Consider the following 14,441-nt stretch of genomic DNA (forward strand, 5'->3'; position numbering starts at 1 on the left):
TCGTCTCTCTCGGGCTACTTTCGCCCTTTTATAAGACGGCTGAGGCCGCATTCCTCCTGCTTTAATAGCAGCAATTACCCTGGGCTACTTTCGCCCTTTCACGAGTGGGCTGAGGCCGCTCGTCTCACTCGGGCTACTTTCGCCCTTTTATAAGACGGCTGAGGCCGCACTTTCCTGCTGAGTAGCAGTAATTACCATGGGCTACTTTCGCCCTTTCACGATTGGGCTGAGGCCGCTCGTTTCACTCGGGCTACTTTCGCCCCTTTTATAAGACGGCTGAGGCCGCACTTTCCTGCTTGGATAGCAGCAATTACCATGGGCTACTTTCGCCCTTTCACGAGTGGGCTGAGGCCGCTCGTTTGACTCGGGCTACTTTCGCCCTTTTTCCTTTCCTCCTGCTTCACTACAGAGCAGGGCTTTGGAATTCTGGCGGCATGGGTATATCGTTCCCAAAGCGTTCCGACGCAGCTCGACGTTCCCGAAGGGGAACGCCTCGGGTTTTGTATGAAACCCTAGTTCCTCGAGGGAATGAGACGCTGCGTCGCCTACCACAATTCCGGCATCCCTGCAGCGCTCCTGGTGGCAGAAGCTGCTGGCTGCATTCACCGCACGTGCTTTATAGCTTCCTGGTTCCTGACGTCACCCCGTCCGTGACGTCGCACGCGCTTCTCCTATTGGACGGATTATACACATGATCAGAGCGTGGTCACGCTGGGGGCGTTCCCAAAGCGTTCCGACGCAGCGTCTCATTCCCTCGAGGAACTAAGGTTTCATACGAAACCCGAGGCATTTTGTCTGGCCAGAAGAGAACTTGCCCCCTGACTGAACCTGGTTTCTCCCAAGTTTTTTTTTTTTTTTTTTTTATCCATTCCTGTCATCAATGGAATTTTGCTTCCTTGCCACTGTCGCCATTGGCTTGCTTATTTGGGGGACACTTAATTTCCGGCAATAACGTCAACTTGATTGCACATATATTGTTTGAACTGAACTGAGCTCTTGGACAATGACATGACTAAATCAATGATGAACTGACTTTAAAAACGAAAATTGACTGTTTACTATTGTCCTTTTGCATTATCGACACACTGTTTTCCTGTTTAATACTGTGAAGCTGCTTTGACACAATTGTACTGTAAAAAGCGCTATATAAATAAAGGTGACTTGCCTTGCCTTGTCATGTTTTCTATGTAATCATATGCTAATTTGTTTCTAATTAGCTAATTTGTGTCTTTTTTTTAGTTTTCTAATGTATATGTTTATTTATACCTGTTTATTATATATTTATATAATTTTCCTTAGTTCAGTGTCCAGTATTGTCTCTTTATCATGTGCAAAGTTATTGCATTTCCTGTTCCTTCATTGCATGTTCTTGGATTCTTGTTTTGTTTGTAAATTGTAAAAAGTAAACTTCTGCATTTAGATTCACATCTCATTTCCTTGCCATACTTGCACCGTAGCACAATCCGCATATTTGCTAAACCATTTTCAACATATTTTGATTTGTGATGCACTAACTAAACTCACCATTGTCCAGATACCGCACAGTGGAGTTTTTAGAAAAACTGGGGTCGAAGTTTGCCATGAGTGGCGCAATATACTGCGTCGCTGTCAGCATGCGGTGTGTTATCTCTCCAGTGAAAATAAACCCTATAAAAATATTAAGAGTTTAAGCATAAGATACAACACTTGCCCCCAAACAGGCTATTTTGTTTTAGTTGTATTTTATAAAAGGGCTATTTTAATTAAGATATTATATTTTTGTGCACTTTTTTAAAGATATTATTATATTTTGTGCACTATTATTGCATACTAGGTAGAACAAGTTATTTGTTTAATATGAAACATGTAACAAAAGTTGTTTGAAATTATTATTATTATGTGTTTTTTTTTTTTTTTTTTTTTTTTTTTACATTTGCTAAGACTCATTCTCAATTCTTAAGTTGCTTTTTCAAAACTCTTCACACAGTGAGCACAGCAGCAGTCTAGGTAGGCTAAATAATTTTCCCTTGCTTTGGCACAAAACCCATTCAATTACAACGCCTTTCACATTGTATTATTATTCACTCCACTCCACTCCATTCCATTCCAATTATTATTTTTCCAAAACCAAGATCAAAATTATATCTATCCACGTGCCAATTTGCACACATTTACAAACTTTTCAAAATTGTTACAATTATTAACAACTAATTTCTCAATACTTAGGTCACTAACAACAAAACACTAACAAAAACAATAACAACAGATAGCATTATACAATGTTTTATATCACTTTTCTTTACAAAACAAAAATAAAACATCTCTACTGTTAAGAATACACTGCAGTATATATTACACGGTCCATGTTTACATTAACTAAAATATTACTAAATTGCCCTTTTTGTATAGATGGTAATGAAATCAAAAGACTAACATCTGTGTATAGGTGTTCATCTACATCCGACTGATTTGAAACAATTTTAGCATTTACTTCTGAACTATTTTCACATGAAATGCATACATTTTTAAAACTAAAAAAATCTAGCTTGATCACACTTATCAAATTAGACAATCATTCAAAACCTGTTCTCATTCACGTAATCATTCAGTCTACCTAATCACTGTTTTAAAATGCAACATCTTTGTAGAATGTAATGAGAGCATTTGGTTTAATTATTAAAACACAACAGTATGATCTTCTTTTAATTTTCAATTTTCAACTTTCAACTATCAGTTAATTCAATAGCAAACAATACAAGATACGTTTCAAATCACCCTTGTTGGTGAATTAAAGTTTTTATAGTAATGCAAAATACAGTTGGCACATTAGAAAATCCACTAATTAACTAACTTACATAATTGACATCAAATCCATAATGTTTGTAATAGTATCTATTTAGTGTGTTTTTTAAAAGGTGTGATTAAGGTATGACACGGCCATGATGTTAGTTGACCTTTTCAGATTAAGTAATTTGTCAGTCTCTACCAGGGAATCTGTTTACAGTATGCAAAATGCTGTATTTGATTCCATCTGTCTCTCTTCTTCTCATGCAACTCTAATTAATCTGATGGACATACATTATTTCCTCTCTCTTCTACTCTCTCTCTCTCTCTCTCTCTCTCTCTCTCTCTCTCTCTCTCTACTACACACACACACACACACACACACACACACACACACACTGCACATTGTGGTTATCATGTGAGATAAATTGCTTATAAGCAACAAAAAATTATTATACAGTGGTGTGAAAAAGTGTTGGCCCCCTTCATGATTTTTTTTTTTTTTTTTTTTTTTTTTTGCATGTTTGTCACACTTTAATGTTTCAGATCATCAAACTAAATTAAATATTAATCAAAGATTACACACAAAATGCAGTTTTTAAATGAAGGGGAAAAAAATCCAAACCTACATGGCCCTGTGTGAAAAAATTCAGTTTCTCTAGTCACACCCAGGCCTGATTACTGCCACACCTGTTTGCAATCAAGAAATCACTTAAATAGGACCTGCCTGACAAAGTGAAGTAGACCAAAAGATCCTCAAAAACTACACATCATGTTGAGATCCAAAGAAATTCAGGAACAAATGAGAAATAAAGTAATTGAGATCTATCAGTCTGGAAAAGGTTATAAAGCCATTTCTAAAGCTTTGGGAACCACAGTGAGAGCCATTATCCACAAATGGTGAAAACATGGAACAGTGATGAACCTTCCCAGGAGTGGCCGGCTGACCAAAATTACCCCAAGAGCGCAGCGATGACTCATCCGAAGAGGTCACAAAAGACCACACAACAACATCTAAAGAACTGCAGACCTCTCTTGCCTCAGTTAAGGTCAGTGTTCATGACTCCACCATAAGAAAGAGACTGGGCAAAAATGGCATGCATGGCAGAGTTCCAAGACGAAAACCGCTGCTGAGCAAAAAGAACATAAAGGCTCGTCTTAATTTTGCCAGAACACATATTGATGATCCCCAAGAATTTTGGGAAAATACTCTGTGGACTGACGAGACAAAAGTTGAACTTTTTGGAAGGTGTGTGTCCCATTATATCTGGCGTAAAAGTAACACAGCATTTCAGAAAAAGAACATCATACCAACAGTAAAATATGGTGGTGGTAGTGTGATGGTCTGGGGCTGTTTTGTTGCTTCTGGACCTGGAAGACTTGCTGTGATAAGCAAGTTTCGGCCATCTGTTTGTGACCTCAAGCTGAAGTGAACTTGAGTTCTGCAGCAGGACAATGATCCAAAACACACCAGCAAATCCACCTCTGAATGGCTGAAGGAAAACAAAATGAAGACTTTGGAATGGCCTAGTCAAAGTCCTGACCTGAATCCTATTAAGATGCTGTGGCATGACCTTAAAAAGGCTGTTCATGCTCGAAAACCTTCTAATGTGGCTAATTTACAACAATTCTGCCAAGATGAGTGGCCCAAAATTTTACCGGAGTAAAGTCATAATCAGCGTAAGCATAAACCAGTCAGCACCGGTAGTTTTTTGCCTCTTACCCCGATTTTGGGCGGCATGTAAACACAATAACCTGCTTTCTGTCAGCTTATTGAAGTGTGCATGTGTGATACGTGACAGAAACACATTGATAGTGCAGATGTAAGTGCATCTAGAAAGAGCAAACGCTTTGCAGTAAAGAAAGGCAGACTTTTTCATGACATGAAAATGATAAAATGGTGTTCTCATCTCGTGCAGCAAAAGTAGAAGTGATTCAGTCAAAACACTGCTAAGTTTCACAATGACATGTTTCAAGCTTTATTTAACATCACAACTGACAAACATATGGAATACTAGGTGTCAGATATGCAAATTATTATATTTTGACGTCCCTAAAGGGAAATAACCTGATTTATTAAAAAAATCATGTAAACGCAGCTTACTTGCACTGTCAGGTTACTGATATGCATGCAAACGGGGAAACCTGGTTATTTTAATAAGCTGATATTTGTGAGTTATCAGCTTGGGAAGAATGAATGTAAATGTGCTCATTGTGAGAATCACTTTAGGAACTCTTCCTCTTCTCCAATATCCTAAAACCTTATAGGACAACAACAGTCCAATAAACTGGCCAATTGTCGCTACTTGTGCAAACAGCATAAACATATTGATAAGCTCGCAGGCAGTAACTTTGTAAAACCTGGGGAAGGTATTCTGTGAAGACTAGCCAGCTGCAAAGCATATATCCCAAACAGACATGCCTTAGACCAGGCCCATGAAAAGGCAGTAGCCCTCAACGCACAACCTTTGATGGTGAAAGATGATGGTGATGGACTTTTGATGGTGGTAAAATCAGGCAACACCAAGACTACACCAAGCATGGGGTAGAACAACATATAATTTCCAAATGATAGTAACACCACTAGGGAAGCCCATAGCTAAGGCAGAGCTAGACCAATAAGTGTCTTAGCTCAGCTATACTGAATTTGCATATCCTATTGAGACTCACTGGAAACACTTGAAACGGCAAGCACGGCACATCAAACTTATAAAACCTGGCCAAAGTAATCAGAAAGGACCAGACAGCTTAAAAAAATACATCCTAAATCCCGTATCAAATAGCTGGTAGACTGTCAAAAGATGGCGAGCGGTTGATATAGATCCTCAAAGTAACAGGACAAATGGCGCTCTGAACCTCAGCAGGCAAAGAAATGACCTGCGCCTTAAAGGGGATAGAATCAGATTTAGGCACGTAGCCAAGTCTGGGCTGGAGAATAACCCTGCAGTCACTGGGTCCAAAGCGAATAAAAACCTCATCCACTGAGAGTGCGTGCAAATCTCCAATGCACTTAGCTGAGGCAAGGGCAAGAAACACAGCAGATTTAAGGGAGAGCTGCCTCATAGCAACAGATCCCAAGGGCTCAAACAGGGGTAAAGAGAGAGCTTCAGAACCAGTGCTAAACCTGACCACCAAAGTATGCTTTCCAATTGATTGCCCTTCAATCGGGGAACGTAATGAAGCAATAGCGGCCATGTAAAACGTTAGCCTTGATGGTAGGCTCCCATTATTTACCCAGTGCTGCAGAAAATCTGACACAGCACAGCTTACCGGGTCAATATCTTCATCACAGCACCATTTCACAAACACTCCCCATTAAAGTGCGTACAACTACCTAGTAATTGGTGCATGAGACGTGATTGTGTCAACCACACGGGAAGGTAGTGCGCTTAGCTCCTCTTGAAATAGCCACATGTGAAGGCTCCACAGCTCCTGGCTGGGGTACCATACCGAGCCATCTGCTTGAGACAGCAGGCCCTTCCTGAATGGAATTTTCCACCAAGGGGGAGCCACTAGCATCTTCTTGAGTTCCAGAAGCCAAGGTTGATTCGGCCAGTTTGGGGAAATGAGGATCACTGACGCCCTCTCCTCTCCGATTATGCATAATACCAGAGGCAAAATCTCTCAGCCAGCGTGATGCCAGAGGAAAAGAAAGGAAAAGGAAAGGACTTAACGTGTGGCCAATTTGTGTTCATTTAACCATCCAAGTGCACACACCCGCAGCAGTGGACAGCCAATGCTGCAGCACCCAGGGAGCAGTTGTGGGTTTGATGCTTTGCTCAAGGGACTCACTTTGATACCAATAGTCATGGTATTGATGGTGGAGAGAGTGCTGTACATTCACTTCCCCCACCTACAATTCCTGCCAGACCTGAGACTCAAAGCCGCAACCTTTGGGTTACAAGTCCGACTCGCTAACCCTTAGGCCACAACTGCCTAATGGAGCAAATCCTGATAGCTGAAAGTGAAACAGCAAAAAAAAAAAAAAAAAACATTGGGCAGTCTGTGTTCTGTCCCAAACAGATCCACCTTCATCTTCCCAAAGCAGTCTCAAAATTAGGGATGCAGCCTCCATTCTGTGTGAGGAATTCTGCTCCTCAAACGTATCCATATCCATATGACTGATAAGCACATCTCTTGGATGGGCCAAAATCAGTCATTCAGATAATTTAAAATGTGCATACCACTTGCTCTTTAAGGGGGAAGAGCTGCATCTATGCACTTCAAGAATGTGCACGGGGCTAAAGCCAGCCCAAATGGGAGAACTGAATACTGGTATGCTGTGCCCTTGAACGAGAATCTCAGGTCACAATCTGTATATATTGGAACTATGCATCCTTCAGATCAATAGATGTAAACCAGTCATCAGGATGGATTTGTGCCAGGATCTACTTCAGTGTTGATGAGCCTCAGGTCCAGAATATGACAGAGTCTCCCATCTTTCTTGGGCACCACACAATAGCAGCTGTAAACCCCCCTTTCCAGCTTGCTTGGAGGGTCTCACTTTATCACTCCTTTTTTTGTAAGCAGGCTGTGAACCTTTTGTCTTAAAACAGTGGCTCTGCACTGCTCATAGGCAGTGGTGTATAAAGTACCTGAAAGCCACAAATAAGTAAAAGTACAAATATCTTACCAGAAAATTACTTTGGTAGAAGTTGAAGTCGCCGTTTAGAATATTACTTGAGTAAAAGTCTTAAAGTATGTGATATTTATTGTACTTAAGTACAAAAAGTTTTTTTTTAATCTTACAGTTTTTTTCCAATTGCTAACAAGCATTTACCAATACTTAAAGTACTTTTTCTAAACTCTTAACACAGCAACACACCTACATCACACAAATAGCCAAATAGTTAATTTATTGGCCAAAACCACGTTTTGTTAAATAAATACAAACTCTACATTTCAAAATGCTGAATGCTCGAGTCATTCGGTCAAAATATTACCACTAGTTTCAATCCAACAGAAACATATAGTCAATCATAGCACAGAGACTGTCAAAATTCTAACAGCTGATGGCTTTACAAAAACTGCATTACGTTTTATGTTTCAGTTTTACCTGCATATTAGACAATATAAAAATTACATTTTTTTTTTTTTTTTTTTTGTAATTTAGCCTTCAGTTTACCTTCAACTGAAACCCATTTTACATTTTTAAGTGTTCTTTCTTGGCACATACAGTCTAAAACTGAATGAGTCATTACTTTACAGAATGTACAATAGAAAAAGATAGGGTCCCCTATGTGGAAATTCAGTTGGAACCTTGATTGAAATTGCTTTCCAGTGGGTGTGGGTTGGATGTGGATGGTGCCCCCATGATAGCTGATGCCAGTGATCAACAAAAATGCCAACATACATGGCCTTTGGTTACTATGCAAGCTTGTTTCGTCACAGAAAAAAAATATATATATGGTAATTGTGATTTTTAAAAATCGATTGATTGGACTCAATTGGAAAATTAATCATCCGTGGTTGTGCGCGCACTTGTTTGCAAAGCAAAAGCAAAGGTGTTTTTAGGATTCTGACTTGCAAGTGTCAGACCACTGATTCGTCAAACATGTTTTCCTGCAGTCAGTGTTCTTCTGACTTCTGACTATTTTGTAGTAGGTAAAAGTGTACATTTTAATTAGGAAACATAATGGAGTAAAAGTAAAAGTAGGCTGAAATATAAAAACTCAAGTAAAGTACAGATACTCTCAAAAATACTTAAGTACTATTACATTACACCACTGCTAATAGGTAGGGTGAGTAGTGCTGAATCGATAGGATAAGGAGAAAACAGCTCTTTTTGAGAGAGCGCTTGTGTTTTTAATCACGCAAACCCCCAAGTCCCCAAGTCCTAATGCAATTGCCACTCTCACCATATTTATACTGCCCGCCAGCTTGCATAAATAGTGACAGTTGGACAGTTTATTGAACTGGCTTTATCCTAGTTTCAGGAAATGAAAAAGGGGAGGAATTCCAATAGATATTCTCACAATGTAGAGTTAGTAACGTAATCTAGGTTAGTCATTATATGTATTCTGACTATTTTTTTCAATAACTTTTTTTAATCAAACTTGTTGTAAATTTACCATCAATCTTACCATATTGATATAAAAAGAGAAATTAAATGTATTCATTTTTTTTTTAAATCTCAACATTATAAAATTAATTAAACATTACATTACACCTGGGTTTCCCAGTTTGGGTTTAATGTAAGAATTTCAGAATTTCAAAAACTTCAACTACCAAAAACCTAATAATTAATTGAATAAATCGTTAACCAATATCAGAGAACGTCTCAGGTTACGAATGTAACCCTGGTTCCCTGAGGGAACGAGACGCTGCGTCAGAAACGCTTTGGGGAATGCCATCGGCGAACCACGCTCTGAACGTAGTCTGTAACCAATCAGATGACGGGAGTGATGTCACCGGCGTGGTGACGTAAGCGACCAGGAAGTATAAAAGCATGTGCGTTGAAGACAGCGTCAGCCTCTGGAATGAAGCGAGCGCTGCAGGGATGCGGGAATTATGGTCCTCGACGCAGCGTCTCGTTCCCTCGGGGAACCAGGGTTACATTCGTAACCTAAGACGTTCCCTTCTGGGAACTTCGAGCTGCGTCAGAAACGCTTTGGGGAACGAGATGTCCACGCCCCCAGAATTCCAAGTCCCTGCCTAGGGTCTGCTAGGACAAGGGTGGAAAGAGATGTGCCTGGGGAACATGCCAGGACACGAAAAGGTCTGCGCCTGGGGAACTGCCAGGACAAGGAGGAATAAAGTCTCTGCCTAGGGAAATTGCTAGGACAAGAGTGGTATTACACCTCTGTCTGGGGAAACTGCCAGCACGAGAGGGATGGAAATCTCTGCCTAGAGAGAGCTAGGGCGAGAGGATAGAAGGGCCAGGAGTGGCTCTGAGGTCAAGTTCATAGAACCTCACAAATGTAAGTGACGAGGACCAACCCGCAGCACTGCAGATGTCCTGGATAGCTTTAGAGGCAGCCATGCCTCGAGTTGAGTGAGCCTTGACCCCCAAGGGTGATTGGAGGCCAGAGAACTCATAAGCAGTAGAGATGGCATCTACGATCCATCTACTAATAGTAGGTTTCGAAGCAGGGTGCCCCCTCTTAGGGGGGGGGGGCGAAACAAACAAACAATTGCTCTGTTTTACGCCACAAGGCAGCTCTGTGGACATAAGTATCCAGTGCTCGCACTGGACACACACAATTATACTTCAGATGGTCGGGTTCCACGAATGGAGGAGGGTAGAAGGCCTGGAGTGTAACCGGCTGTGGTACTGAGGAAGGGACCTTAGGGACGTATCCAGCTCTGGGGTAGAGAAAGGCTTTGACCAAACCTGACGCAAAGTCAAGATAAGAGGGGGCCACTGAAAGGGCCTGCAGGTCCCCGACTCTCTTGAGAAAGGTAAGAGCAAGAAGCAAGGCTGTCTTGATAGTGAGCATGCGATCCGAGATCTCCTCTATAGGCTCGAACGGAGACCTACAGAGGGCTTCGAGCACCACAGCGAGATCCCATGGAGGGACCCTAGGCCTAACTCGAGGTCTCAACCTGAGTGCACCACGAAGGAAACGTATGACCAAGGGGTTCCAACCCACTGAGAGGCCACCAAGAGGGACGTGGTATGCCGATAAAGCTGCCACATAAACCTTCAAGGTGGAGTGGGCTAACCCTGCGGAAAAGCGAGACTGCAGAAAGTCCAATACTGTACCAATCAGGCAGTTAACTGGGTCTAATTGGCGTTCTCTACTAGAGATGTTCCGATACCCTTTTTTCCTTCCCGATACCGATTCCGATACCTGGGCTCGGGGTATCGGCCGATACCGAGTACTAATCCGATACCTGGGTGTGTAATTGTATATACAGCTGTAGATAATACTAATAAATTATTTTATTGTGTGCTTCAGACTTATTCCTTAATAAAACAAATATACAGTGATATATACAGTGAACTAGAGTATTTTTATTATATGACATACATTGAACTTTTATTATATGACATATACAGTGAACTAGATTATTTTTATTATATGACATACATTTGACAGTAATATTTTTTCATATAGTTAGTATTACTAATCTGGTTTTCTGACGTACATCAGCCCTGTTTATAACAGAGAATTTTGGCCAGAATTTGAAAGATTCTCACTAGATCTCGCTGCAACCTTATTCATTGTGCGGCATTTTCAAATGCTCCTCACTGCATCTCGCAGCAGTAACAGTGTTGCAAAATCAACGTTGGCTCCCGAATAAAGCTGTTCGGGGTTTGTGCAAGTTTGTTTGCATTGCAGTCCAAGCTGATAAATGGTCAGCACTGAGCAGCTCAAACGTGTCGTGTTAGTTTCACTTTCGTTTCGCGTGCCATTTTATGTTTCTCATCTGAGACAGAAATGGCAGAGCTTATGAGTTGAACAACGCGGTGGTCGCGCCAGTGTGACCGCTCACGAAAATTAGTAACACTGGCAGAAAAATTGGTCACAGTCTGGAGCCCTTTAATATTACCGCAAGTGTCCCGCACGCTTCAGTACAAGGAGTAAACAAACCACGCGCCTGTACAATTCATTAACACAGAACCACGCATTAATTCATATTTAAACAGTCGGTTTTTGGCTTAATATTAGTCCATATCACGATTTGATTTAAGTGTTATGAGCTACCTTTGATTAATGCATCAAACTTTGACAAATTCCGTGACGTTCCGCGTTAAACTAAGTTCCATTTTGACTGGATTCCGCGATTCCGTCTGTGTTTTCCGCATCGCAGAAATCATAAAGCCCTACATATGAGACATGCCGCCGTTTTAGCGGACAAACTGCTAGCACATTTGTATTTCTTCTTCGCTGCTCTAAACAGTGGTTGCTTGTGGCAACACTGTTTGCATTCTGAGCCGCGAAGAAGAACTGGCTTCTGATTTGCTAGCGGGAATAACTTATATCTTAAGAAAATGGTATCGGATCGGTACGTGGGTTCAAGTACTCGCCGATTCCGATGCTAGATTTTTTTGTGGTATCGGCGGCATTTCCGATACTAGTATCGGAATCGGAACAACCCTATTCTCTACACCATGAGGTGAACTAATTCCATTTAAGGCCATAAAGTTTCCTTGTAGAGAGAGAGTCCCAGAGGAGCTGGATGAACTAGAGAAAACCAAAGGGGACATTGCGATGTCTCTCGAGTCGCAAAGAGGTCCACCTGAGCTTGGCCAAACACTCTCCAAATCTGCTTCACCACGCCTGGGTGGAGCATCCATTCCCCGGGCCTCGGCCCCTGCCTCGACAGGACGTCTGCTCCCACATTGAGACGTCCAGGGATGTGAACTGCTCTTAATGAGAAGAGTTTTCCCTGTGACCACAGGAGGATCTGGTACGCCAGCTTGTACAAGGGGCGTGAAAGCAGACCCCCCCTGGTGATTGATATAATAAACTACCGCCGTGTTGTCGGTGTGGACCAACACGTGACGGTCTCTCAGGTCCGGGAGAAAGTACTTCAGGGCCTGAAATACAGCCAGCATCTCTAGACAGTTTATGTGCCAAGAGAGATGGTGACCGCTCCACAGACCGCGGGCCGAGCGGCCACTCGTGACCGCTCCCCATCCGGTAAGGGATGCATCTGTCGCTAGCGTGATGCGGCGACAAGGAGCTCCCAGTACTGGGCCCTGAGACAGAAACCAAGGTTTCTTCCACATGTCCAAAGCATGTAGGCATCGCCGCATGACCTTGATCTTGCGGAATGGGTTTCCCCTCTGGGAAAACCCCTTGGTTTTGAGCCACCACTGTAGCGGCCTCATGTGCAGCAGTCCAAAAGGTATCATGTTGGATGCAGCTGCCATTAGACCTAACAGTACTTGAAACTGTTTGACAGTGAGTGACAGGCCTAGCTTGACCGCATTGGCTGCAGTGAGGATCGACTCGATCCGAGCAGGTGACATAAGTGCCTGCATCGTGGTCGAATCCCACACAACACCTAGATAAGTGGTTCTCTGTAATGGAGAAAGCCCACTTTTCTTGGTCTCAACCCCAGCTCTTTCATGTGAGCGAGAACAACATCTTGATGTTTAACTGCTAACTGTTCTGTGCTGGCTAAAATCAGCCAGTCGTCTATATAGTTGAGTATGCGGATGCCCTGGAGTCGCAGAGAAGCCAGAGCAGCATCCACCCACTTTGTAAATGTACGGGGTGAGAGTGCTAGGCCGAAAGGAAGAACTCTGTATTGGTAAGCTTCGCCCCTGAAAGCGAACCTCAGAAACTTCCTGTGTTGAGGAAGGATGGAGACGTGAAAATAAGCGTCTTTTAGATCTATCGTGACAAACCAGTCCTCGGACCTGATTTGAGACACGACCTGACTGACAGTTAACATTCTGAACTTCAGCTTTCTGACTGAGCGGTTCAACCGTCTGAGATCTAGGATGGGCCGCAGCCCTCCATCCTTCTTGGGAACAATGAAATACCGGCTGTAGAACCCGGACTCTCTGTCTTGAAGAGGAACCACCTCAATGGCCTCCTTCCTCAGAAGAGATTCTACTTCTTGTTCCATCACCAGACCCTGCTCGGGGCTCACAAAAGTAGGAAACACCCCGTTGAAAGGTGGCGGCGGAGCGCCGAACTGGATATAATAACCTTTCTCTACAGTACGCAGGACCCATGAAGACACATTCGGCAGTAGTTTCCACGCTGCCTGAAAGTGTACTAAGGGAACCAGCCTCTCGAGACTGGTTTCTGGTATTATTTGAGGTATTCATTCGGTGGCCTATAACAGCTGACTGGCAGGAAACACCTGAACTAAATGCTCTGGGGACCCCCGTAGGGGTGGCAAACCTGCTGGTTCCGCTACGATGTCGGGCAGAGAAACCAGCAAAGGCTCGCGGGAGACTGCACCGGCAGGGTTAGCTGACTGATCTCCTGAGGGCCCCGAAGAGGAATGGGCACCATGTACTGTGGTGAACCCCATTCCTCCCCGAGAGGGGCTGCCTTCAGTGACCCTGGGCCATAAAAGTCAGGGCCGCTTGGCCGAGGACCTCTTGGATTGCAGCACAACCCTCAGGTCGGGCCTTGTCTTCGAGGCCCCCGGCTTTTCTGCGCTTCGCGGTGTGAGGAGCTGGTACACAGCTGGGGCTGCTCCCGTCCAGCAGCCCCAGAGGAATAGACGCGGCGAGGGAGGTATCGCTGGAACACCGCCACTTGTTTACGAGCCTCCTGGTATCTGTTGACGACTGAATCGACCGAGTTGCCAAACAGACCAGAAGGCTGAAGCGGGGTGTCCAGGAGGAGGACCCTGTCCTTTTCTTTCATATCGGACAGGGTCAGCCACAGATGTCTCTCCGCCGTCACAAGGGCTGCCATAGACCGCCCAACAGCGCGGGCGGTCTCCTTGGTGGCGTGGAGAGCCAGATCTGCTGTACGGCGCAAATCCGAGATGTTAACCTCCTCACCGTCATCTAATTCCTTGAGCAGGTCGACCTGGTACGCTTGCAAGATGGACATCGTGTGCAAGCACGCACCGGCCTGACCTGCTGCCGTGTACCCCTTACCCAGCAAGCTGGAAGTTGTTTTGAGTGGCTTGGAGGGTAAGGACAGAGCCTTCAAAGACGATGCCAGATCGGGTGACAGATAACTGGCGAGTGTCTGTTCAAATTAAGCAGCTGCACTTCATGGTGCTTCCAAGCCTAAAGCCTAAAAAGTTCTTTT

General features: G+C 43.4%; 1 protein-coding gene across 3 annotated transcripts in view; it reads right to left on the reverse strand.

The window, feature by feature from the left end:
• The window catches only part of plxdc1 (plexin domain containing 1), a 238,696-nt gene that overhangs the window by 137,713 nt on the left and 86,542 nt on the right, over window positions 1-14,441 (reverse strand). For 2 of the 3 annotated variants that reach the window (XM_073828566.1, XM_073828565.1), the window contains exon 5: window positions 1,525-1,647. The exons of the other annotated variant lie outside the window; for it this stretch is intronic. In XM_073828566.1, coding sequence (XP_073684667.1) covers window positions 1,525-1,647 — 123 coding nt within the window. The remainder of the gene's footprint in view (window positions 1-1,524; window positions 1,648-14,441) is intronic. 3 annotated transcript variants of the gene reach the window in all.

The sequence above is a fragment of the Garra rufa genome, chromosome 22 (assembly GCF_049309525.1).
Source record: "Garra rufa chromosome 22, GarRuf1.0, whole genome shotgun sequence".
NCBI classification, from domain to species: domain Eukaryota; kingdom Metazoa; phylum Chordata; class Actinopteri; order Cypriniformes; family Cyprinidae; genus Garra; species Garra rufa.